Below are 27,300 nucleotides of genomic sequence, written 5' to 3' on the forward strand. Positions count from 1 at the left end.
GTTACGCCTGTTATTAGATCACCATTACATTAAATTAAATATAAAGCAGAAAATAGTTATCCTTTTTTGATTTTCGTCGAATAGATCGAAGCGGAAGTGCTTCGGTCATGGTCCGCAAATTATATGATACGCCTTGTGTGCCAAAATCTTTTTACTGCTTTTTAGCAGTGCAGATTGTCTGTGATCAAGCAGAATCTGAGGATTTACCTGTGCTTGGGGGTCTGTCTATCAAGGTACAACATTTCGACGAAGCCAATTTAATATTTTTATTTTTTTAAATATCTGTAGAATGCGTCGTCATTTATTCTGAAGCTAATACTGTAGGCCTATATACCGTAATCAGGCGGTATTAAGGCTAGTTCACGTACAGTAGAATTCACGTAGAACGTAGGTGTTGTTGCTTGATTGTAAATTGCCCAGATTCTTCATTAGAAAAGAACTGATATTAAGGTTAATTCTGGAACTGATATTAAGGAGTTTTTAGAACAGATATTAAGATGTCCTCTATAAACGGAGTCCTCAAACTCATATAAGAGGTCCTCTTGTGAAATCAGGTTCCCGTCGAATTTATTTCAGCTAAGTAGCTAAATTATCATGGATTTCGTACCCACCATTCCATCGATAGCTTTTTTTTCTCTCTTTTGTGGCGCAAACATATTATTTAACACATTTGTTAATTCCCAATGTCGTTACAATTCATCAGTAACATTTTTACATTTATCAATTCCGTATTTTACCTCCTATTTCATTAATGTTCATATTTTTCTATACACTTGACAATGATCATCATTATCATCTATATCTCGTTTTAAAATATTTTACACATAAAGAATTTGTGAGATTTTCATTTGTTTGTTTTCATTTTACAACCCGGATTATACAATGATTTATATACAAGATGAAACGAAATAAAATCAGATCAGTACCACCTGTAACTCGTATCACAGTGAATTCCTTTTCTGATAATCGTAGCAAATTAGAAATTATATTAGCATAATAGTATTTCTTAAAGTTACCCATTTTTCTATACTTGTTTCTTTATTGTTATATGTTTCACATTCAATGTTATATAGCATATTGCTTTTAAATGAATTCCATAAAAATTTACCCACTGGCTTATTTAATGCTGATTTATTCTATAAATAGTGAAGGCTGCAAATGTGTAAATATAGGCCTAATCTACTATTCCATCGATATAGCTAATTAAATTACTGTATGTCAATAAATAATATATTAACTTGATTACAGTAGCATCCCACTCTCATCACCCCACAAAGTATAACAGTGCATGCATGTTCCACATTATGTACGACGTATAATTGATGGAACGAACAACCGAGATGAAAATAACGCATGCAATCTCCATTGCAAAATTAGGTTCCATTTAAGTATAAATTCTAATATTCCCGACCTCAAAATAATTAGTGTTATAACTAACTGTATTTAGCTTCCTAGAATTTCGTCCACCCCTCCAAACGTGTTTCCAACATCGTATCAAACAAGGTGACCGACTTCATTGCAAAATTAGGTTCCATTGCATTATTGCGAATTTAAGGTTCCCCCGACTTCGAAGTAATACTTGCTTAGAATTTCGCTCAACGCCCCATTCCCATCCAAACTTTTTCCCACATTGTAATATGATCTGAACAAACTACTTTATTGCAAAATTACGTTCAATTGTTTGCGAATTCACGTTGTGTTCCCAACCTTAAAATAACTCATGTATTTAGCTTGCTTAGAATTTCGCTCACCACATTCCCGTCCAAACATTTTCTCACATCGATATGAACAAATGAGATGACGACTTCATTGCAAAATTAGGTTCAATTATTTGCGAATTCACGTGCTTTTTTCCAACCTCAAAATAAGTATCATGTATTTAGCTTGCTTAGAATTTCGCTCACCCCATATCTCATCCAAAGTTTTTTCCCACATCATATGAACAAGATGACACGACTTCATTGCACAATTATGATCCATTATTGCGAATTTATGTTCAAATGTTCCCAATATCAAGGTACTAAAAGTACCAGCTGAATAAAATATCTAACATATTGCAAAATGAGTCTCTATTATTGGGAATGTTTCCGACATCAAAGATTGTTAAAACTTGATGAAAATGCCATTAGGATTGGTGAATTAATTAGTTAATTACCATTATTTATTTATTGTGATATGCATGTTCAACTGTTACCTTCTATTACGGCACGTAACATGAAAAGATTGATACTAAAAGAGAACTCAAAATTTGGTTTCATTATCTATTTATGTTCTAAATGTTTCCGACCTTATGAGTTATTGTTTTGATGAAACAATTTGATGAATTTCCCCTCGAAGTAGGCCTACCTGTAGCCTGCCATCCCTTATTTATTTATTATAGGTCACACACACACACGTGTGATTAAACTATTAGCTATGGTTAACGCCTTTATTAGGCTACCTTAATTCGGCCCGTTATATCCGTAAAGTTGGTAACTTATAACATGGTCAGAGAGGGCGCGTTTCTGTTTTTCTACGACGTAGAGAGGCAAATTCTTTTGTACTAAAATGTTTTTTTCACGCTGCTGCTTTAAATATTATTATTTTTATTTAGCCAGGTACGTCCCAAGAAGACTACTCATTCAAAAGCTAAAGCAAGCAGCAGTTATAGTTCTAGAGGCCGACGTTTTTGGTACTTTGTAAACTAGGACGGGTCATGGTAAAATTACAAACCCCAAAGCACGTCTGGGAGAAGAGAGTCTATGAAAAAATTGCTGATAATACAGTATTATATAGATGCATGTGGACAGTAATCTATTAAATCTTGTTCAATAAATAATGACTTTGTTCTTGCTGTCAACCTAGGCCAGTATTATAATAATTCACTGTCAAATAATCAAAACATTATTTCTGGAAGTTACAATGAGTCTCATTTGACTGTAAATCTAGACCGATATATATAATACTGTAATTCGCTGTCAGATAATCATTGAATTATTATCAAAACAGTCCATATACAGTAATAGTAAAGTTTTTGGTTGTAATAGGATACAATTTGTTGACACTTGAAGCATCTAGGCTTGATGAAGTGACCCCCAGACTTGACCTTAGCAATAAAATAAACTAAAGTGACAGAAATTGAGTCTGTTTAGTATAATAAATTAATATTATTTAGACATCATTTTTATTTAAATTATTTAATAAGCACATCATCTTTTACAGATTCAGTATTTTTTATTTTTCAATTTCAATTGCACAATTATGACATATCAAAGCATGAATTCGTGTTGTATTTTACTTCAAATACGAAAGTTATTCACTTCTGTAACAAAAATATAATATTTATTCATGTATAAAAACAGAAAAGAAACGTTTAATTATAACCCAAAAACAATTGTCTGACAGACAATTTAAGTATTTTTTGCTTTAAATTACATTTTTTCAGGTAAATAATTGTTTGGTTAATGTCAATAACTATTATGTGACAATAAAATGACACATTCAAAAACAAATTTAAAATAAAAAATATTTTTTCAGAGGGACAATATATCTTTAAAACTGTTACGTCAACAAGCGAGCAGCGTTTTTGGTAAGAAATATTTCTTGTTTTAAACTTTAATCAAGCATCGTTTTGGAATCCACGTTGTTAGTTTAAATTCCTAACCATAATATAATTTGGATTTCTCACACCTTCCAACCATCTGTCTTTACTTTTACATGAACAAATAAATATCCTCCAAATGCAACACAATTTAAAAGAATTGTTTCTACAATGATTTCTTCACTCTGCACACAATTATTATTTCCACCAAATCATAAACAATTTACAAAACATAATTTAACATTTCATTTTACAGGAAATCTAAAAATAATGATTTTATTTCTTCAGAATATAAACAAATGTAAAGCTTTAATACTTTTAAGTATTAAAGCTTTACATTTGTTTATATTCTGAAGAAATAAAATCATTATTTTACATATTAAAATATGTAAAACTTGTTAATAACAAAAAAAACATCCAATTGCATCTTCAGGGATTTCTTCATCTGATATTACATTAATGTTACAAAAGAGATCATAATTTCTATATATATATATATATATATGTATGTATGAAGTACCATATTTTACCTTTTCATTTCAGTGTTTCTTCACAATATACATTAGTGTAGGGGTTCTCAAATGCGGCCCACGAGTGCATTATATGGCCCGCAAGGAGCTACTGCTAAAATATAACATGTAAGTCTAATACAAAGTGGTCCTTTAAACCATGAATTTCTGGGAGCTTCATCCCACAGACCACGGAAGTATGTTCTATATAAGATTAGATCTAGATATTTTTTATCTTAGATGTATGTGTTTTATGTTTTTGTTATCTGTCAAGGGGGTGTAGAAAGAGGTGCTCGTCATCCTTTTTATTTTGCTGCTCTGTGCTTTGTATCTGTGTTGCAGTGATAAGTTTAATAAATTGTAAAAAATAAATAAATAAGATTATTTGTATATTTGTAATTGCAATCACCCTGCGTTAGTGGGTCAACAATAAAATGTAACATTGTATAACCAAATGAATTCCTCCATGGTATAACACATGCATATCAATCACTTGTTGTTTAGAAAACAAGTATTAAAATATAAATCGAATATAATGTAATTTTCACTGTTATAATATAGATTAGCCAAAACAAATAGAAATAAATAGAGTACTACTTATTACATATACCACATGTAGGCCTACTAGACTACTGTAGGATTTGACAATACCAGGCTTTCTCATTTTAAGAGACAATAGACTTGAAATCTTCCGGGAGAGCTGGCAAAGTCGCATCAATCAGGAGCGGTTTCTATGATAAAACAAAATTCAATACATAGTTCAAGTCAAACTAATGTAAAAAGAAACAATGATTTGGGTAAAATGGCCCAGGTATATGAGACCTTAATGTCACTAATTCTAGGTTTTCACAAGATACTAAAGCAAGCAACTTCACCTAAAACAAGCTGACTTGGTGATTGTAATTTAATTTAATTTTATTTCATCACCCTACAGTGCCCATACGTCACCATTAACAGGGTTGAAAGACAATATAGTGTAAAATAATATAATATAATTGTCAAATCACTTTCATGCAGCTTGTGGGAACCATGTATTGCTTGCATGGACTATCGTTTTAAATAAAATGTTTTAAATAAAACACATCAAATCACAAAACAAATCACAATACAGAAGACATTTTACCAAAGGTTTTGGTATCTGTTGCTGTTTTCTCAAAAGTTTGATAAACTTTTTGTACAATGATGGATGCTGTTCAAACTTTGTTATTGCTGCTTTACAACCAAGCCTAAAAAAATATAATGTTAACATAATGGACTCAGTATTCTAGCAGATCTTACTCAGTTCTGTATTTAAACTACAGTATTCTAGTATCATATTATTGCAAAGTTTGCATAAAGCACTTTTACCAAACAGTAGGCCATGTAAACATCAAACATATACTGGTAATTACGCACACTATTTGTATATTTAGGCTTATATTCTTAAAGATGTATTGTCCCCCAAAAACATGAAAAAGAAGATTAATTAAATCAGACTTTGAATAGGTTATTTTGTAGTTTTAATAAGTAGAAAAAACAGGAAAAAAACAATGTTTTCACTTATAAAATGAGAAAATAAATGGTTAAATTCAACCAAAAACCCATTGGCTGGCAGCAAATTTGATTATTTTTCCTTTAAATTACAGTTTTTTTCAGATAAATAAATTTCTTTTCGATCCAATTTTTGGTCAAAATGGATAACTATTATGTGACATTAAAATGGCATAACCAACCAAAAATGTTTTTCAGGGGGAAAATACATCTTTAATTTATATAGAATGTAAATATTTGTATATTTAGGTTTATGTTTTAAATTTATATAGAATGTAATGGCATAGTTTAATAGAGATGAATAAGATAACCTTCCAAACATATATAATCACATCACCCAGGCCCAGTAATTCTAGAAATTGTATTAGTTATTTTTAAGAAACAAGAAATAAAAATTGACCAATGTTATTACCAGATAACTTCAGATCGAGTGATTGTAAATGGCATTTGTTGTTTCTTTAAGTAAAACCTCTTTACTGTACGTCTGTAGAACTTTGAAAACAACCTAAACAGCATACCTGCAGTTCAGACAAGGATAAAGCTGTGAAATTATACTGAGCATACATAACATAATACATGATAATAATGATGTAATTAAAAACAATAAATAAACATAGAAGTCAGTGAGCAGAGTAAAGCTCTTTCTACACTATCAAACTAGTTTGACAAAGTGTGATGTGCCCAAATATGGTAGTGATATGCCAAAATATGGTAGTGAGATGTTATCGTGTCCATATTATGGGCACATCACATTTTTTTTGTCACATAAAGTTTGATAATGTAGACAGAGCTTAAGAGCTTCACCAAACTTGTTTTAGCCACAGCAGACATATTTTACTGCGCTTTCTACACTATTACCAACTTAAAATGTTTCAACTACAAATCTTAAAATATTGCATTATTGAGAAAACAGATCACTTGAATAAATAAGCATGATCATAGTTTACATTGAAGTAAAATCATTATGTACTGAAAAGTCAACAATTTATATAAGCAACCCAGGTAGCTTGGGATAACTGGCTAATTTATTTTTACGATGTTTCTGTATAATTAGACCAAAATGGTCACTTCAAGTTCTTTATTTATCTGAGGTCAAAGGTTATTTACAATAAACAATTATAAATCTAACTTTAATGCAGACTTATACAATTTAAAGGTAACTTATCTTTGAAGGTTATTTATATTATGTCAGTATGTATAAAAATTATCAAACCTGTTTTGGTTTTTTTTTTTAACTAATTTCAAAATTACCATTTTACTTTTAAAAATGTCCTCACAGAGGTGGGATGAATACATTTGCATAACGACAGGGTTAAAACCTTACCTTTAAAAGCTTTTGGATTTTGTTGTGGTTTATATTCCTGCGGCAAGGTGCGTTGATATGAGTGGAAACGGTAAGCTTGCAACAGAAACATTTCATAAATATTCTTCAAGCAGATTTCCTTTTTGTTGATCTATAATAAAAATTTCATGACATTTGTTTTGATTTATAAATTCTATTAATTTTAATTTATTTTTTAATTGTTGTATGTTAATGTCAAATTGTAATGATCAGCTTCGGCTGGATGGACAAATATATAAATAAATAAAATAAATTTCAAGTTTTAGACTATTTTATTGGTTTTCAAGTGTGTGGCATCAACATTTGTATTATTTGTATTATTTGTAAATGTATATGTTTTATTGTGCTACTGTTTGAAAAGAAAAGATTCAAGATTATTATTAAAACCAATGCACTATTATTGCTTGTTTAGGTAAGCCTAGTTAAGGTAGGTATAAGGCATAGTATGAAATAAATATCTTTTATATAAGATAGTAAACTCCTGTTGAATACATTTCTACAAATCAAAAAGATGAAATCACAAAAATGATTGTGAAATTCATACTTCATAAAATTAGGGATCACAAAAAATGTGAAATATATATAAAATTAATTTTGCAATAATCCTAGAAATTGTTAAATGTTTCACTCACTCACCTTGGGATCAACATAAATAGCGGTTTTTGTAAACATACTTTGACATAGTTTACTTTCCATGTTATTTATCAGATCTCCATACCTTGTAATGGACATAGTGAAACGCATGTCTACAAAGGATAAAAATGGCAATAATTATCAAACTAGGAAAGCTTACAGTAGAACGATAAATCTAGGAAAGTGTTTTCATCACATGATCTAGAAAAGAAACTTCTACCTAAAAAATGTACCACTTTAGATTAATAAAACTCTTCTTGTAAATAAAGCAAAGGTGAAGAAGAACTGTTTTTTCATTCATAATCTATTTAGTTTCTCAAATTGGTGCTGAAATTTTCATCAGAATGCAGAGGAATAGGAATTCTAAAAGTATTTGAACTACGGACCATGGTTAGCAAGCATATTAACCACCAAGTGTTTGTCTCTTGGTTAAATATTACTTCCTTGATTTTGGAAAAAAAAATGATCACATTCATTTTGCGCCTTGTGGATATGTGCACTTTATAAATCTTATTATCTTATCTTATCTTTTGAAGTAGCTAAATAGCAAGTTAAAAAAACAATAAAAAGAGATAAAGTCTTTACCAACATTCACATAACGAGAATAATCGTTCATAACATCAAGTGTTTCTGGATTGACTAAAATTCCACACCATGGAAATAAGCCTGAAAAAACAACAGTACATCATAAGCCAAGATATCCGTGTTTTACTGTTAGTAATTGACACATTAAGTACAGTACTGTATACAATATATTCATCACTTACCACTACAAGTTTCAACTTGTTCTCCATTGTAAGTGAAAGGAAAGTTGGCAAGTGTCTTATCAAAGCGAACTTTACAACCAAACCCTTCAATTCCTAGAAAATTAATAATTATTACAGTTGTATTTTTTGTTTTTTTTCTACAATTTCTCTTACGAGAGAGCTTTCACTGAAATTCCACCCTGTTTATAGACAGATGAAATTGTGATATACCAATAAAGCCTGTTTTCCATTTGGACACAATGTAAGACGATGGGTCATCCAAATGGGATTGGTTAACTCACTTGCGTTGCGCATACATTGTTGACACAATGCAAGACAATGGATCATCCAAATGGGATTGGTTAACTCACTTGCGTTGCGCATACATTGTTGACACAATGCAAGACAATGGATCATCCAAATGGGATTGGTTAACTCACTTGCGTTGCGCATACATTGTTGACACAATGCAAGATGATGGATCATCCAAATGGGATTGGTTAACTCACTTGCGTTGCGCATACATTGTTGACACAATGCAAGACGATGGATCATCCAAATGGGATTGGTTAACTCACTTGCGTTGCGCATACATTGTTGACACAATGCAAGACGATGGATCATCCAAATGGGATTGGTTAACTCACTTGCGTTGCGCATACATTGTTGACACAATGCAAGACGATGGATCATCCAAATGGGATTGGTTAACTCACTTGCATTGCGCATACATTGTTGCATTGCGTCCAAGTGCCAACCAAGCTTAAACCTTTGTTCCTGTTATGATGCAAAGTAATGTGTCTATAATCGTCCAATCACAAGCGACAATTTGAATTATCAGTCATTTGTGATTGGGTTAGACTAATTGCGGTAGGCACCCAAACTTACACAATAAATTATCTTTACCATTTTTAGAACTAAACACATGCAAGTTGAGTAGTGAGTAGTGGAGTTTTAAGGTGGTTCCTACTATCTAGTTCTTTGTTTTGCCGTTATTGAAAATGCCAAACCAAATTATAAATTTTTTTTTAATGTTTTTTTTTTCAACTTACCAGGAAGTAGTACATTCAAGAAGTGTTCAGCTTTCTTTTTGTCTCTAGTCACAAATAAGTAGTCATCTGTTTGACGGACTAGAATCTTTAAAATAAACAAAATATTTGGGGTTTTTTTTATAAACGAAATGCATGGTTTGTGGGAAATTCAAACAAATTTTAACTCTAATAATCAAACTTCTTTCAGGTGCCAACATAAATCTCAAGTGGGATAACTTTAATTTTGTTTTATGACGATGTCTGTCGTGAATCGTGAATACAGGAATTAGCATTTTTATGAGTTTTTTGATAATACATACATACAGTGCACATTTATTATGCTCTATTAATATATTGTATTCCTAAATTGAGGGAATGAATTCATTTACCCCATCGTCAGCAATACCATAAAGGTGACATATCTCCATATACCCATAGTAGAGTGAAGTAAAAATAGCCGAAGTGCTGCCACCTTGATCAATCCCACATTGACGGATAAAAAAACGTCCGCCTACCTGTATTTGAGATAAAGTGTGAACAAACAAATATTGTATACATACATACGGTACATGCTCGAAAAAAAAAAAGTGGATGAATTAATATAATTTGGTTACATTATTACACTGGGTACAAGAGTGGGTATGTGTGGATCCCACTCTCTATAGGAGCCTATTTTCAACATTAAGGTCAACTTTTAATTGACTTAACTTAAACTTATAATCCTATGTTTGTGGGTTTCATGGGTTAAAATCAATCGAACATAGTAAGTATAGGAAAGGCGATGATTTTAATATAATTTTAATGTTAATATGAGTTGCATCTGCATTATTGAACTAATCAAAAAATAAAATAAATAAAAATAATTATTTAGCATATCTTTTTAAACAAAATAATATAAAGAACACAAAAATACCTTTACTATATTGTGCATTAACAGCTGTTTCAAAATAGCCACGATTTCTCTGGAACCATAAAACTTTGTCCAAACCTTTGAAAGTATAAAGTACTTTGAATTATTAAAACATTTAATTAAAATGGATTTCCTTTAAGTTTTTAGGTAATCAACATCTAAACATCCATATGAACACTTATGTCAACATGGAACTGATTGTAACTGGTTATCCAATACTGCATACAGTATGCGACGCGATTCATAATTGAAAGAGGAATCAGTGTCTGTGTGCGCTTTTGTTGACTCGATTCAAAGCTTTCAGTTGTGTTTAGTTCCTTTCAATTTCAACCGAAATGTGTCTGTCAACATATTTTGACAACGACCTTACAAATTAAATAAAGAAATACTTGTAGCCAAAAAAAAAACAAGGGCATATACATGGCTGCAGTCGCATGCTCAAATTTGAGTTAGTGTTTACCGACCGCCCAACCGACCGCCCATCCGACATAGTGAGCTGTAGAGTCGCGTTGAACGCTTGGATTACTTTAAAATGTTTGTAGGTACACTAGATATTATTGTTATTTAAAACTCCATTGATATCATCATCGGTAAAACGAGGGAAGACTAAAATTACAAGTACAAGTAATTTTACTCTTTCCTGGTAAAATTTCCAAAAATATTGTTTGAATTATTTTTTCCTAGATTAAATCAAAAGAAAATAAAATCTCACCTTATTTATAAAGACATTGTTACTATTGTGGTTATTTTTAGCCACAAAAGTAATATAATCAGCTCTGTATTTCGCCATGTCGAATCCTATTCTTTTATAGTTTATGCTGACTTTATTGCATTGCCTAGCAACAACAGTATAGGGTTCGACAACAAAAAATCCTGCCTATAGAAAAAAACTTTATTTAAAACAGGTTTGGTATATTCATCTGATCAATCCAGTTTTGCTAGTACAAGAATATATTTATATACAGCACCTGATGAACATTCAATAAAATTAGTTCAGTTAAATAGCTTATTGATCAGACACTCTGTTCACTCCCAATTTGTGATTGTTTGTTTGTGGACCATCCAGTATTGTATGTTGAATGGTAGTAACTATCAGGCCATCTGTGCCAATGACACGCTCACATGTTTCAACGACAAGGTCAAACTATCATTAAGTATCTGCATGTTAGACTGTGCATCCAACAGCCAACCTGGTGCATAATACTATTCTGGCACAGTCCGCTGTGCCTAATGTATATAAACTTTCATGCACATGCCTATAGCCTCATCCATGTTCAATGACATTGTTGACTGGTTGCTCTATGCTAATCACAAATATATTATATTCAGCCCTAACCCATACTAGCTAGATTCAAATAAACAAAACTTACAGCTTTTTCAAGAGTTGTTGTAATAATGGTAAGCAATCTATCTGGCAAGATTGAGTCAAAACATTTCTGGATGTCCGTTTTCACAAAATATAATGGTCTGTTAAGATAAGTACATTTGTGTTCAACATGGATACTCCAATTATTCACCCATTTAATCAATAAAGTAGAATCCTATTAAGGGGACACCTTCGGGACCAAACAAAGATAAAGGTTATCTGCAGTTTTAAAACGTATATTGCCCTTCGTTCGTTTCACAGAAAGGTCTTATCTTAATAGGGGTGTCTCCAAAAATGAGGAGCCCCAAAGGGTGGGTTCTACTGTACTTGTAATACAAAAAAAACACGAAACATGGAACAATGGTAAGGTACTGAGTTAGTACAGGCATTAAGTCATTATTGCCTGTCCTATGAATGAAAGGTCATCTTTCTCCTGTGTACTGTCAAGGTACAGTACTACCACTGTGGCTGCCTAGAGACTGTAAAGGGCCGAATTCTATTTCATAAGTTTCCAACTAAACTGAGTACCACAAAATGTATTTTATTTACTTTCAGCTGTAGAAGATATGCTATATATACCTTTTTGTGGCATTGCTATGTTGAGATATAACAAACTTTTTCCAGCGTGGGTAGAAATCTGAAAAGCCTTTCAAAGATGCTCCTATCATAGAAGGGTAATTCCTCTACAGAATAAATTAAGACAAAACAAATTGAAAAGTATGCATTTTGAAAGCCTTTAGAGAAAAGGGCATTATAGTATGAAGGAAACAATAGACGTTAAAGAAGTAGTGTTTAACTACAATGATCAGGAAATGACACAAAAGTTATTATGAAGGTAGGCCAATGGCATTGGTCAGTTGTTATTAAGTATTTAAACTTTAAGCAGCGATACCACTTACCACAATGCCAGTAAGAATATCAAACACTACCCTCTGGTTTGACCGGGCCTAGAAACAAAACAAAAACAAGGCTAATTTAACAGTATGTACAACACAATCATGCCAGGGCCATATTAGAGCAATTTGTCATGTGGGTTGTTGATTTTACCCATATTATTATGTTTTCTTATAAATGCAGAACAATGGTAACTTGTATGTATTTTTAAAAATTATTTATCTCCATTTTCCTATGTCAGTAATTGGGCCAAATATATGTAGAAACTGTGAACATTCTGTAGAACTTGATTATCCTGTAAACAAGTTCCAATTCTAGCCAGACAATGGTTCAATAGCATTCAAGATTATGATCAAAATGAAAATAAAACCAGTGTTGTTTGTAAACTGTTATTACCCTTAACATTATAATTAATTTATATTTTGCTTACTTTTTTCCCAGATACTCTGGTGTTTACTATCGGCCGGCAACTTGACTGCTTAGGAACAAATCTCAAATTTGACAGTCCGCATTTATACTTGGCCAAGTACTCCGTAGCATCCGTCTAGATTCAAAAAGTATTTATAATTTACCAAAATGAAAAATCACAAGTAAAAATCAAAAGTCCCAGAAGCTAGATCCCTTCAGACAAAAACAGTGTACTCACAACTATATTAACAAGAGTCATGCAATACACAACAATCAGAATTGGTAGGTATGATGGACACAGCAAAAAAACTACCAAATACCATTTACTGAAAAACTAACTGGGAAGTGTCCATTATCATTCTAAAATAGAATGTATAAATTGGGTAAATTCAATTCATTGCATGGCTTACAGTATTATGAGATAATTGAAACAGAACAATAATTTAAGCATCTCAAAATTATAGTTATGAATCATCATGTGTATTTTACCTTATTTATTGCCTTAAATGTCCCATTCTTCAACTCACCTTTGGTGTAAAATATAAAAGAAATAACATTTTTATAATTAAAAGTCTTAACAATAAAACGTTTTACTCTCATTTCAGGGAGCTTTTGATTTGCGATGAGTGACGACCAACTTAGGTCATTGATGTGTCGCGGGTCATCGCCTAGACACACCTCCCAATATATCCACATACACAATTAATTAACATGACATATTTTTGCAGTATTTTGGGAAGGTTTGGATTCTAAATAAACCAATTTAAATTAATGTATATAAGTGAATACAATATTACTCTCTCTTATTTCGGAATACTATTCTATTTATATAAATAAATAATTACTTTCTAATGCCAATTTATGAATTTTATTCCAGACAACTTTGCGATAAAACACCAGCTCATGTCTTGATACATGCGTTTCTGTGACATAAAATGAAGTCTATAAAAAACGAAAATAAATACTATTAACAAACTGTATAGAAATACAGTAGAACCCCTATAACCCACCATAGCATATATTTTTTTGTACGACTAGGCAAGCATGGATACAATGTTGCAATGAAAATGTCTTCAGCAACATATTTTTTCTTCTTATTTTAGTATAGGATAGGATAGATGCCTTTTTCACTCAAGCTCCTGTGAGCTCTTATATGGGAGCTTCAAAGTGCTGGAGAACGGAGCGGCGTAAATGGTTCATTTGTGTTATCTTAGGATATTTTATGGATCATTTTTGTGTGTAAAGCTCTTAGAAAAATTGTATTAAGCGCTAATTCTACCATTATTATTATTACTATGCACTTGCCAAGTGGCTGTGTATCTTACAACAGCAATGGACGATATAACAATGTAAAATGAAATCATATACATTACATGTAACAGTTGCATCACATAGCCACTCATGATCCAGTAATATAGGTCATGTACCATTTCTTTTTGTTTGTTTATTACGGTTTTCAGAATTTCGTTTGTACCACCTGTTGTATCATAATCCAAAAATACCCACTCACAATCAGTTACCTACAAATGGTATAAAATAGTATATGATAAATGTATTTATTCTGGTCCTCAAGCTTAACTGGAAACAGAAGAAATTCGGATTAGGCCCTCCATGTACCCACGGCAGCCAGCAGTGCAGCGTCTACCAGATCAGCACACTGGGAGATGATACCCTACCCTACTCTTTACACCATTGCTCTTCAGTATATTCAGCACCCGCCGCTATTCCCCAAAAAAAGCCCAACGTTGCTTAACTTTGGTGATCTGACGAGAACCGGTGTTTCAACGCAGTATGGTCTTATGTTTATTAACTACTGACAGTGGCAATTTATGTCAAGTTATGGGACACAATTTGGTTGATTTACTAGCACATTCTTTAAAACATTTGTAGAACCATGAAATGACAGTTAATTTGGACACTAAAATAAATAAATTAATCAATATTATTAAGTCACCTTTATTTTACTAGTCAGCTCCTGTATGTTTATTTTCTCCAATCTTCCAAGCGATAGAAACATTTTAACATCTTTGTTTATTAAGGGAAAAGGGCACTTTAAAGAACCTTAATTAAAAATACTTTAATATGATGATTGATGGTAACAAAGTATGCAACAGAAAACATTAAACACTAAAAATAAAGGGCCCAGGCCGCCTGGACCCCTTGGATCTACATATGCATATCTTCCCCAAAGTCACTGGGCCTACAATAATGTCAATGGTAAACTTCCAGCATCAACAGTAACATTTTCAAAGGATACAACTAAGAAATGCATTTCTGTTGGACTTGGAGCCCCATATTTGCGGTGGAATGTTCTGAAGGAGTCGGTTCTTTACAAAAGCATAAACCTCCTCTTTGGTTGAGGTCATTCCAATCAGAGCCTCCATGTCATCTGGCATTGTAAACTGACGACATACTTTCTTTTTCGTTCCTGTTAAAAAGAATTAAACTTAAAATTATATATTTGAACTTACAGTGCAGACATGATATTAGTCAACCATGAGCTCACAGCCAGGGGTGCCTGAAGTGCCCTTTTCAAACTAGAGACAAGAAGTGGAAGTGGTAGTAAATAAGCCTACCTAATCTACCTTATGATAATTATTTCCCTTTTGTGGCAAAATCCTGGCCATGGGCTTGTTTCCTTTAGGTATAATGACATTGCCTACATTTGGTCATCAACTTACACTTGACCCTGTAGCCAAATGTTTGAGGGGTGAGCCACTATTTTCAACCAGGTGCACATAATTGTGGTAGAACACCTTTATCTGTGAGCAAACTTGTGACTTCAGCACTAATAAAGTTCACTTATAGTAATATCGAAGTCTAGTGAAATTCAAATTTATTTATATCTAAATACCTTTGCACTTAAATTTAGTAGAAGGATCCTCTTCTTCTAAACAATTCGGAACTTTACAAAAGATATCAAGAAAACGGAGAGGTGAACAATACCTGAAAGGTAAACATTCCAACAATCTGTTATGTCAGTTATAAATACACATAAATAGGTAAATTACAACACTGTGGGTAAAAGTGGCTGTATCTCAATTAAGATATTATTGTGATATGCCATAAATAGAAAATGACCAATGGACTCTAGAGAAGACCTATTAAAAGAGAAGCCTTAAACTCTTTTGTTTTCATGATGAACATGCAAAACATTATAAATTAAGTGACAAAAACAAATGGTCATATTAATGGTAGTATAGATTTTTAAAGAAATTATTAATTTGCCATTATTCATTTCTATTTTGTGAATGATAAATACAGTTATGGTTGAAGAATGTACTCACTGGTGTCGTTTCAGAAATTCTCTTAACAGCTCTTCAATCTTTAGATAACGTTTTGGAATTCGTTTGTTCTTCTAAAAAAAATTAGACAAAATATTACAGATTGACAACAACTACAGTAATATACAAACATCCTAATTTATTACATATTGTTGAATTATAAAACAATTACATATTTTGTGCGATATTTAAATATTGATAATGACCTGGATAAAAAAGTTTCTTGTCAGACCATGCACATGAATCCAACACACCACTTGTGCACAAGACTAAAATGCGTAAAACCGAACGCTATTTTTACTTTTCTATATAAATGTTAGAGAGAGTATTGTCACAGTACCAGAAGTCCAATGACTACTAAAGACTCACGCAAGTTTTCCAATAAGTGATGTAATTAACATTAATAATATAAAACTATATGTACAATTTAAGAATTAATTACATTTTTCTTTTTACTTCCACTGAAAAAAATGGAAGTTAAAAGCTGACGGACAGACCGTTGGCTAATGGGCCTCTCAAGTACACCTGAAAGAAAAACATTACAGGAAAAAGTTATATTTGAGTACATAAAAATGGTATCTTGGTTTTGAATAAGCAATACAAGATTGGAATATGGCATTAAAGAAATGTTCATATTACAAGAAGTTCTTTACATAGTACAAATAGTATAACATTCCTATTGGAATTTATGAAATTAAACAACCAAAATAAATATTTAAATTTATTAAGTAATTTTTGGTTCCTTTTTTGTTAAACCAAAATAACGTACAGTACCTCAAATAATTTTATTAGCCATGTTTCTTCAAAAGATTTGGATTGGTCTGTAACAACCTTTACAGACCAATTGAAAAATTAGAAGTTTACAGGCTGTTGATGAAACGTCAACAGTAAACTAACAGGGTTTTTAAAAATGTTATTCTAATGATTTTAGTGTAGTATTAGAAGCTTTGAAAAGTCTACAGTAATACACTTTGTAATTCAATCTATTTTAGATAAAAAATGATTATTGGTTTGGGATTTCTTTGGTAGTTTTTGTCATTAAATCCTGTTTTCACAAGGTAAATCTATTTTCACAAATTAATTCTGTGCTTCGATTAGTTGCACATTTTTTCAAACGAATGCTTTTGATTCCAACTACACCACTTACTAGAACTATTTATTTTCTCAACACCACTTTTATTATAGCAAATCTTGATGGGTAGGAAACATCTATCATCTGGTTTAGAGGGAGTAGCCTTGCTTAATTCCTCCCACCTTTTTTCCTTTTTTTCAGAGAGAAAGTGTTTCTTAAACTTCTTTTGTTGAATGTAATGATTTTTTTCTTCTATCTTTTTCTTCTTTTTGGAATCATTTAAATGTTTGAATTTCTTCAAGGGTTTAACATCTTCATAACATCCTTTTCTTTTGAGGTCCTTTGAATCAGGATTCTTAACATCAGATCCAGTTTCTTTTTCTATTTTTCGCCTTTTCTGTAACACATATTCTACTACTGTTGGTTTTATGCCAGAAATTGGTTTTCCTTTAAAAAAAAAATGATACTTGAGTATATTATTCCCATCCTCAATCAAATCCCACCTCTTAATTTAGAATAGATTCATACATTCAGGCTTACTTGATATATCCGCTAAGTTGGCTTCATGAACAAATTATCGCCAACTTTGGTGGGGTAGATAACTGACTGATTTGTTTGAATTTCGTAACTAGAGTCTCCAGGGACTATTACTTGGTCTTATACAGTACATTTTATTTATTTAAAAAAACAATAGCAATGTCACATTATGCAAGAAATTAAAAGTGAAGCTTTTATGTAGATTTTAGACATTTAAAAGTTTGGAATAAAATCTAAAAAAAATAATTAATTACTGTACCTGTAATTTGAACATAAGCACACTTTTTTGATCCACCAGGAATAAATAATGAAGTCTTACAGAGCAAATGCAGCATCAAGTTTTCACCAATCCTACAAGTTAAATCATAACGCTAAATTATATTCTGTCAGTATTTAGCACATTTTTACGGCTGTTTTGTGGGAACAAGCACAATGTGCGATACTCGGGGTACAGCAAAAGAAGCTGTAATGACGTCATAAGACCGGATGTAACATACACATCAATAACCTCGCTACCAAAATACGGCTATACGGTACCATCTTCGAGACGTGATATGGCTGCATCCGGTTTGAAATTTAAAAATCCGGCTCTGTAGTTTTGAGGACATGTCCCTGTAGTATATTCATGCCAAATCCCAGCTCAATATTACAACGAATAAGGGAGGAGTAGTACTTTATAAATTGCACTTTTTACTCAATAGTGTCCAGATGGAAGAAGAAGAGGAGAAGATGAGTAAGTCCTAGACTCGGGTACCCTGAGTAAAAACAATTAGAATAGTAGCCAAACAGGAAAAGGTAAAAGGAGACAGGGTACAATTGAACATTTTAGGAAAAAAACATTACCGGTAAGTAAAGTGCAACGTGATATTAGCTTGATGACCTTGACAGAAATGTGGTTTTACATACAATACCAACTTACCTATTATACAGGGTTTTCCAAACTGGTTTTAATACCGGTCCACAATTGTTTGAAAAATTATGACTTTTTATATTGGAATCGTCAAAATTTCCTTTGACGTACTAAAAAAAAAAATGTATTGTATGCAGTTTATTTTATTAACCTTCATAAATGACTGAAAATATTAATTGATTAATATTTTGAAAACTAGCAGACATAGGCGTTTAATTTTAAGTTGACGTTTTATTATTACTATTAAACTCAAGGAAATGGAAGGAAAGATTTATCCTGAACTAAATTAATCAAATATACTGCCTGTAGTACAATCATAAAGGTAATTCCTAACTTTACCCTCAGTCTGAGGAGGCGAGATTGTAGAAGGGCATACTTCTTTCGGTCACAACATAACTAAAAACTAATCATTGACAGCAGCTAAACTTGGATGGTCTTAATATCAGTTCATCCTAGATAGATACATCGATTGTACACTTACCTGAAAAAGTCCAAAAGTCAAGACATTTTCTTTTCCTGAGCTCAATAACTTCTAAATGATAAAAAGACATTTATAACATTTAATTTCTCAATTAGTACTGTGCTGCGAAGATTTTTGGCCTACTGTAACTCTGACATAGTTTAACTTATGTATATTTGCAAAAAAATTCTCAGGTGAGACTCAACCCACAACCTCCAGATCAGTAGCCTGGCATTCATACCTCTGTTTATGCTTATTGTTTGGAAACTTCAGTAAAAACGGCTCTTTAATATTTTCTAGTGAAGTAGTGAATGTTAATGCTAAATTTCATCACATATTGTACAACCTCCAAAACATAACTTACATTGATAGCCACCATAACTACTTCTCTGTGGGTAGAAGTGCCAAAAGAGGTAGGCTTGTCCATCAGTGATAAATCAGGTTTTTGATCTGCAAGAACCAATGTTTTCCATAACCACTTTTTGTACCTGTAAGCAGAAAATGTAGGTAAAATGCATAAGAATATACGAGTACAAACAGTCACCATTTTATTAACATTTGTTTTATCATTTAAGGTCAGATTTTTAGGTGGGTCATGTTGATTCATGTGTATGTTGGAATGTATAATAAAAAAATTAAAAATATATGCACCTTGGTGGGTCCGATTGAATAATCAGTCCGGCGTGTGGTGATAGATATTCCAGCAATGTAAGAGGTTCACCAAAACATTCAAGTGTGGCATTTCTTTTTCGTTTATATTTTACTTCGCTGCTACTCTCAGCCATCTCTCTTTTCCAATTGGTTGTTAGCAGTCCATGTTGCATTTATTAAGCTATGAATGTAGTATGCTGGAGTTGTCCTAAAACAAAATATGATCAAATGAAAGACAGGAATGAAATATAAGCAAGCAATGAAGAGTCTACCTGTCGCCTGCTTGTTCGTTGCTAGGTCAATCAATTGAGTGGCCCCTCAACAACAATTTCTATATCCATCATTTGCGAAAATAACATTTTCTTTCTTGAAAAATACATTTTGAGAATACATTTAGCCATCAGAGAGATAGCTAGGCCTAATAATATTAGCAGGCCCTAAAACTAATAATAAATTATTTTTTCCTATACAAATTTGATTATTTTTTTCAGTTTTATACAGCAGCCTAGTTTTTCACACTGTTGCTTTAGCCAGCTATATCCCCAGAGGACTAGTCATTCAGAAGCTATATCAAGCAGAAGTTATAGTTCCAGAGGCTGACATTTTTTAGATTTTGTAAACTAGGACGAGTCATGCTCAAATTACAAACCCCAAAGCACATCTGGGAGAAAAGAAAAAAGTCTATGAAAACATTTGCTGATAAATACAGCATTATTGAGATGCATGTAGAAGTAAAATCTTGTTCAATAAATAATGACTTTGTTCTTGCTGTCAACCTAGGCCAGTCTTATAAAAATTTACTGTCAAATCAAAACATTATTTTGGCTGTCTAGGCTGGTATTTACAATGAGTCCCATTTGACTGTCAATCTAGACTGATATTATAATACTGTAATTCGCTGTTAGATAATCATTGAATTATTATCAAAACAGTCCATATACAGTAATACTAATAGTAAAGTTTTTGGTTGTTATAGGATACAATTTGTTGTCTAGCATCTAGGCTTAAGTGACCCAGAGACTTGAACTTAGCAATAAAATAAACAAAAGTGACAGAAATTGAGTCTGTTTAGTGGTCTAAAATTGGCTTTAATATTATTTAGACATCATTTTTATTTAAATTATTTAATAAGCACATCATCTTTTACAGATTCAGTATTTTTAATTCAATTGCACAATTATGACATATCAAAGTATGCATTCTTGTTGTATTTTACTTCAAATACAAAAGTTATTCACTTCTGTAACAAAAATATAATATATATGAGAAAAGAAACAAAAACCATTGTTTGACACAGACAATTTAAGTATTTTTTGCTTTAAATTACATTTTTTTCAGGTAAATAATTGTTTGGTTAACTTGAATAACTATTATGTGACAATAAAATGACACATTCAAAAACAAATTTGAAATAAGAAATATTTTTCAGGGGGACAATATATCTTTAAAACTGTTACGTCAACAAGCGAGCGGCGTTTTTTGTAAGAAATGTTTTTTGTTTATAAGCGGAGGTCCAAGTGCCAAAATGATGCTTCGTTAACATGTCCCATTGCCATGTTTCTACACACTCAGCACACCAACTTTTTTTGTTAGCTAATACCCTGAGACAAAATAATCACGAGGTGTGCCGTTGCAAATTTACTGCGGTCACCTTGAAATCCAAGATGGCGTCCAAAATGGCCGCCATTTTATAGTGATGCACTTTATTGTCCATAACTTAATAAATATTTGATGTATTTTGTTGAAAATAAGGTTGATTAATAGCTATTTACATTATCTATTAACTTTACTGTAATGAAATAACCTTTTTTAAGCAAAAATATAGAATTTTAGCAAAAAAAATCAGAAAAATGTGTGATATACCATATTTATTATGTTAATTAAGGCAAGAAGCCATAATTATTTTTTTTTTCAGATATGCACCAAAACTGACCCACTATATACTGGAAATAATGTGTAAACTACATGTGTTTGTGAAAGGGCAAACATAAGTTATTAACGATTAAGTTTGGTAGTAGGGATTTAATAATGTTTAGTAAAATTAAGTTGAGGGCGCTATTTAAGTAAGTGACGGGTACTCTATTTTCGGTTGTAACTCATTAAATACTTAACCGATTATGATGAAAATAGATTTATTTTATAGATAATTAAACCTTCTTCCTTATTAATTATTTAATAGTCATGTTAGATAATAAATACATGAAAAATTATTTGTGGGTCAGTTTTTGTGCATATCTGAAAAAAAAAATAATTATGGCTTCTTGCCTTAATTAACATAATAAATATGGTATATCACACATTTTTCTGATTTTTTTTGCTAAAATTCTATATTTTTGCTTAAAAAAGGTTATTTCATTACAGTAAAGTTAAAATAAAATTATTTTATTGAATAGATAATGTAAATAGCTATTAATCAACCTTATTTTCAACAAAATACATCAAATATTTATTAAGTTATGGACAATAAAGTGCATCACTATAAAATGGCGGCCATTTTGGACGCCATCTTGGATTTCAAGGTGACCGCAGTAAATTTGCAACGGCACACCTCGTGATTATTTTGTCTCAGGGTATTAGCTAACAAAAAAAGTTGGTGTGCTGAGTGTGTAGAAACATGGCAATGGGACCTCTCTATACAAGCTATTGGACCTCCGCTTATTAATGTATGACGAAATTACAAAAAATGGATAAAAATAAATATAAGTGTGTGGCGAATTTGGCGTTCCATAGATTTTCAGTTTTGCGGCCAATTTTTTATTTGTTCTCTCGCGTCGTACATTATCATGTATAAATAGGCCTAACTCTCCGGCTTCTTCTGTTATTTCAAACACACTAAAATCATAACAAACAAACAAAAACTTCATTACCCTTTAGTCCCCTTATCGTGAAATGTCCTTCTTACCAAAACTTTTCACAAACGAATGTATGTATGCACCAAAAAGGCTAGGCCTAGTCTAGTTAATAGTAGGCTACCTCTCATATCAGCTCCTCCTAGCTAGGCGACATCAGCTTTCAAGTGCCGCTGTGCGAGCGTCTGACTCTCACAGCAGGCTCTCTGCGTCTTAACTAATTGAAAGTACGCCCTCTGTAAGTTGAGAGTATACACAGTATGGCGTACACAAACTGTCAAAATCTACAACTTCGGCTAATATGCAAATCGTACTTACTGTCAGTGAGTTGGTCGGTATATCAAAATTGAGTTAGTCCATCATTAACTGCGTTACAGTTCAATTCGACTGCAAATTATAAAACTAAAAGCTTGAATGAAACGAAAAGGCTGATCGACTTTCTTCCGGACAAAGTTTATTAACATTTCAACATGACCTTTCAAATAGATCCATATATTATTATATATCCGGACACTATGCTTTGTTAAAAAGATCTATCATTACAACCGGTTTTATTCACACTATATTTAACATTAATTATGTATTATTATCAACACTGTACATACACTGATAGAACTGCTGAATTTTTGTTACAATCATTTATATACAGTAAATTTTTACCATGATGTTATGAAAATCATATCATGACTCTATGAAATAAATTCCCGGTAGACCAGGACTGGTTCGCAGATTTAATAGACCACACCCGGCACCCACGATAAATGGAGATAAGTTTATGTCTACGTTTATAAGACTGCCTTCCAATAAACATTGAATAAGTCACCAATTCTTTATAACGTCATAAATTAATAGGCCTACCCTACATTTTGTAATTAATGTTTTCATCAATTAATCAGTCCATCGTGTGTATGATTAAAACAATGTATCTGAACTAAATCATAATATTATAATGCAACTTTCTTTACTGAAGGGAAGTATAGGATCATGATAAGCAGTCTGTACAACACTGACATTCTGTTAACAGTCGTAGCCTACTACATTGCTTTTCTTAATTGATACAAAGGAATAATAGCCACGACTGTCATGTATCGTCTTTTAAAGTATCACAGTTCGGTAGTTCACCTACGTTTCATTATTATTAATATCGTTGTTCAATTAAATTTATATTATCCTTCGTAACATCCGTACGCTATTTTTTATTCATTCTCATTACAGTTTTATCAAGCTTATTTTCTTTATTCATGCACGTCTCAACTTGAATAATATGCGAACAGTATGTTACAATCATTCTTATTTACGTTCTTATTATTTTTTAAAACATCACAATCATTACCATCGTATTCATTATTACCATCATCATTATCATCGCAACATCATTACATCGCATCATCATTGTCATCATCATTTAATAATATCATCAACAATGATCATCATTATTCTCATAATCTTGATCCACCATGCATCACCACCAACACCATTTCATCAATTTATATGATGAAAAGATCGTCATCACTGTCACCAGTTCCAGTATCACCATCATTCCCATCATCATAAGAGCAAGTGGGAGCAGGTTATCTGTTTTCTTATGGTTTTCCTAACACACTACACATAATATAACACTCCTGATGACAACGATGTATTAAGGGCCTATCAGTTTCTCCCACAATTATTATCATAATAAACAACAACAACAACAATGTATCCCTGTTATCATCGGGTAATCATCACAATTAGCATTGTAGAATGATCTAGATTAACATAATGCCATCATTATTATCATCCTTCTAAAAATTGTTATTATATTATTATTAACAATCATTATACCTAATATCATTATATGTGAACAGTCATCATCGTCATCATCATCAAAACTAGCCGTTGTCCTTACAAATATCCGTTCCCAGCATCATTATCAACAACACCTAATCATCAACTACAAAATATTTATTTATCAACCTAAAATGTCGAACTTAAATATATACGATAAGGGTAATGGTCGTTTAGAACCACCTGCTTTATAGTACAATTAATTGAAAGAAGATTCGATCGTTGTACATTATTTAAAAATATTCATGTTATAATCATCATTATTGTCGTCGTCGTCCGTGTCCTTGTCGCTGTCCTAACTTCTACATACAATTATCATCGGTTTTTATCATTTGATGTGAACCTACACCACTATATCATTACACCCACAATAAGCTTAAAGATGTACTGTCCCCCAAAAAACATGAAACATTAATTATATCAGACTTTGAGTAGGTTATTTTGTAGTTTTAATTAAGTTAATCACTTCCATAGAAAAACAAGGCCATATACATGGCTGCAGTCGCGTGCTCAAGTTAGTGTTTACCGACCAACCGACTGACCGACATAGTGAGCTGTAAAACCCCCAAAAATAATGTTTTCACTTATAAAATAACATAAAAAACCCATTGGTGGGCTGTCAACCAATTTGATCATTTTTGCTTTAAATTACAGTTTTCAGGTAAATACATTTTGTTTAGATGCAATTTTGGGTCAAAGTGGATAATTATTATGTGACATTAAAATGGCATATTCAACAACGGAAATGTTAGCATTTATTTTTTTCAGGGGGACAATACATCTTTAAGTGTAAAAATAATTTAAAAAAAAAATATTTGCATCTCCCGGTCTGACGTGATGCTGTTTACATTTTAGGCAGCAAAATCATGAATAAAATATGTACACAAGTATTTATAAGAGTAACTCCCCTTAGTATTCTCAAACAAAAACAACATTGATGGGTTCGAATCTGTGTACCGAATGGAAACCTAAACATTAACCATTGAGCCAAAAATCTGGCTTTATAAACTATAAATCCCATGGCCCACATAACCCACATAGCGCCATATGGAAGGTCTTAATTTATACCATAACTAATGTCATGCTTTATTCATGAATTCTGCCTTAAGACGATGGGAAGAAAAATAATGCCGCCATGCCATGACAGTAGGAGGCTACAGTAGGCCCGATGCACCCGCATTTTATGTCATAAAACTAAATCGACTTTCACAATTTAATTGCGCTACCCGAATGGAAAGACAGTAATGTGTATTGAAGATACTATCATAATTCACAGTGCTTTGTAAGTTACGATTTCACAAACAACGTGTACAAATTATAGGTACCAACGGATTGAAGATGACAATATGGCAGGTACATTTATTGTGATAGAAAGCGTTTTAAAGTTCACACAACACACAGCCAGTCCAGCTGTTACCTGCATCGATTTGTTAACGAAAAACATAATTGCAATCGCCCCAGCTATCTTATCTTAATAATAGTTCATCGTATTAAATGTGCTGAAATGTTTTTTCTTGAACTGTATACATCTGCACAAAGCCCTTAATCACAGGTACGTCGATTCACTAATAACATTTGACATACAACATTTACCGTCACATTAGTGTTTACAAAATGAAATATACAAACGCCGTTTACTCATATATCCTTAATCTGAACTCTGGCGAAAGTTAGAGTTTTCAGTATCGAAATCTACGGATACAGGTGAAGCAGGTGAAAGTTTTGGACCGGAAAACTGCTTTTTAAGAAACGGTTTATCTTGATTTTCAAATCTGGCTTGGTTTGATTTACGACTGTCGTTTCCCCACTTGTCTGTCCTCATTGCCATTGATTCAGTAGTTTGTGTTTGTAGAGTCGGTATTCTCTTGAGCCTCCAATACTCATCCTTGGGAGCACTTCGAAGAAAGCACCAGCAGATCCGGCGGAAGAAGGACTTGAATCCGTTTCGAAACTTCGCGTTCATCCAACAGTATATAATCGGGTTATATATGCAGTTACTTAGACCGATACACAGGCAAGTAGTATGAATCAGTCGTAAGTTTTTGTAACATTGTATTTCGTTAGTTTTGTCGAAATCTTGCACTAGAGTGAATACGTGCTGGGGGAGGTAACACAGTGCAAACACCAAGACGATGAATGCAAGCATCTTGACAAGCTGTAAGAAGAAATATAACACCATGAAATTAAAAACATAAGCAATTGAGTATACTGAAAGAAAGTACAAGAAAATAACAGAACAGAATAACAAGGGAATATATATTTTGGATGAAGTGTAAAATCATTGTATTGATCATTTGAGAATGAAATGAATAAAATAGTGGTTAACGCCACAAAAGAGAAAAAAAAAACTTGAAATATTGTAGTAGTAAGTAAGGCATCAAGCTCTCCCTATTGCCTATTCAAAATGTTACATGTAATGTTTTCATCTTTAAATTAATAGGTCGAGTCTTAAAGATTTGCGTTTATTCCACGGAATTGAAAGAGGCATAATTTAAGGATTTATTGCTTATAAGTGGATTTGAATTGCTGCGCCATTTGTCATTACCCACTGCTGCATAATTCATCAATACTTTCAACGATAACAAATTAACAGTGTGTGTGCGTAACTTATCGTTTATGGCACAGTCAATTTCCGTTTCAATGTGCGCTCTCTGTGATGTAGCAGAAAATAAACATAAGATAATGCTCGGTTATCTGTGCATGCTCTAAAGGAATCAATGCGAATAGTGAAATAGACTGGATATCAAACGAATTATTAACA

The 27,300-nt window shown here is 32.2% G+C and overlaps 2 protein-coding genes across 6 annotated transcripts in view; both read right to left on the minus strand.

The window, feature by feature from the left end:
• Positions 1-3,951: 3,951 nt before the first annotated feature.
• On the minus strand, positions 3,952-22,898 carry LOC144845787 (telomerase reverse transcriptase-like). Of its 3 annotated transcripts, none has more exons than XM_078703221.1 (30): positions 22,766-22,898; positions 19,864-20,071; positions 19,577-19,700; positions 19,234-19,284; positions 18,762-18,862; positions 18,102-18,193; positions 17,381-17,752; positions 16,676-16,758; positions 16,237-16,307; positions 15,804-15,895; positions 15,207-15,377; positions 14,904-14,974; positions 14,323-14,469; positions 13,795-13,891; positions 13,439-13,476; positions 12,972-13,085; positions 12,547-12,594; positions 12,227-12,330; positions 11,652-11,748; positions 10,994-11,158; positions 10,285-10,359; positions 9,761-9,886; positions 9,393-9,477; positions 8,362-8,454; positions 8,180-8,260; positions 7,598-7,707; positions 6,944-7,073; positions 6,032-6,137; positions 5,213-5,315; positions 3,952-4,820 (listed from the first exon to the last, which is right to left on the minus strand). In XM_078703221.1, exons 2-30 carry the CDS (start codon positions 20,034-20,036, stop codon positions 4,755-4,757), a joined length of 3,186 nt encoding a protein of 1,061 aa, XP_078559347.1. In that variant the 5' UTR covers positions 20,037-20,071; positions 22,766-22,898; the 3' UTR covers positions 3,952-4,754. The 3 variants fall into 3 exon arrangements, with proteins under 3 accessions (XP_078559347.1, XP_078559346.1, XP_078559348.1); XM_078703220.1 differs by having other exon boundaries at positions 22,731-22,893; XM_078703222.1 differs by having other exon boundaries at positions 22,837-22,887.
• The window catches only part of LOC144845788 (RYamide receptor-like), a 61,642-nt gene continuing 52,681 nt past the window's right edge, over positions 18,340-27,300 (minus strand). For 2 of the 3 annotated variants that reach the window (XM_078703224.1, XM_078703223.1), the window contains one exon: positions 23,028-26,694. In XM_078703224.1, the coding sequence (XP_078559350.1) occupies positions 26,188-26,694 (507 nt within the window). In that variant the 3' untranslated portion in view covers positions 23,028-26,187. Of the gene's footprint in view, positions 18,355-23,027; positions 26,695-27,300 lie in introns of those variants that run through there. The other variant, XR_013612590.1, reaches the window with a different exon arrangement.

This window comes from Antedon bifida, chromosome 6 (assembly GCF_963402885.1).
Source record: "Antedon bifida chromosome 6, ecAntBifi1.1, whole genome shotgun sequence".
Lineage (NCBI taxonomy): Eukaryota > Metazoa > Echinodermata > Crinoidea > Comatulida > Antedonidae > Antedon > Antedon bifida.

Coding starts and splice junctions, on each gene's coding strand:
- LOC144845787 (XM_078703221.1), bottom strand. CDS start 20,036: ATGCAACATGGACTGCTAACAACCAATTGGAAAAGAGAGATGGCTGAG. Junction 14,975..15,206: donor CAGAAATGCATTTCTTAGTT/GTATCCTTTGAA, acceptor TAATAAACAAAG/ATGTTAAAATGTTTCTATCG. Junction 9,887..10,284: donor TAATGCACAATATAGTAAAG/GTATTTTTGTGT, acceptor TCTCAAATACAG/GTAGGCGGACGTTTTTTTAT.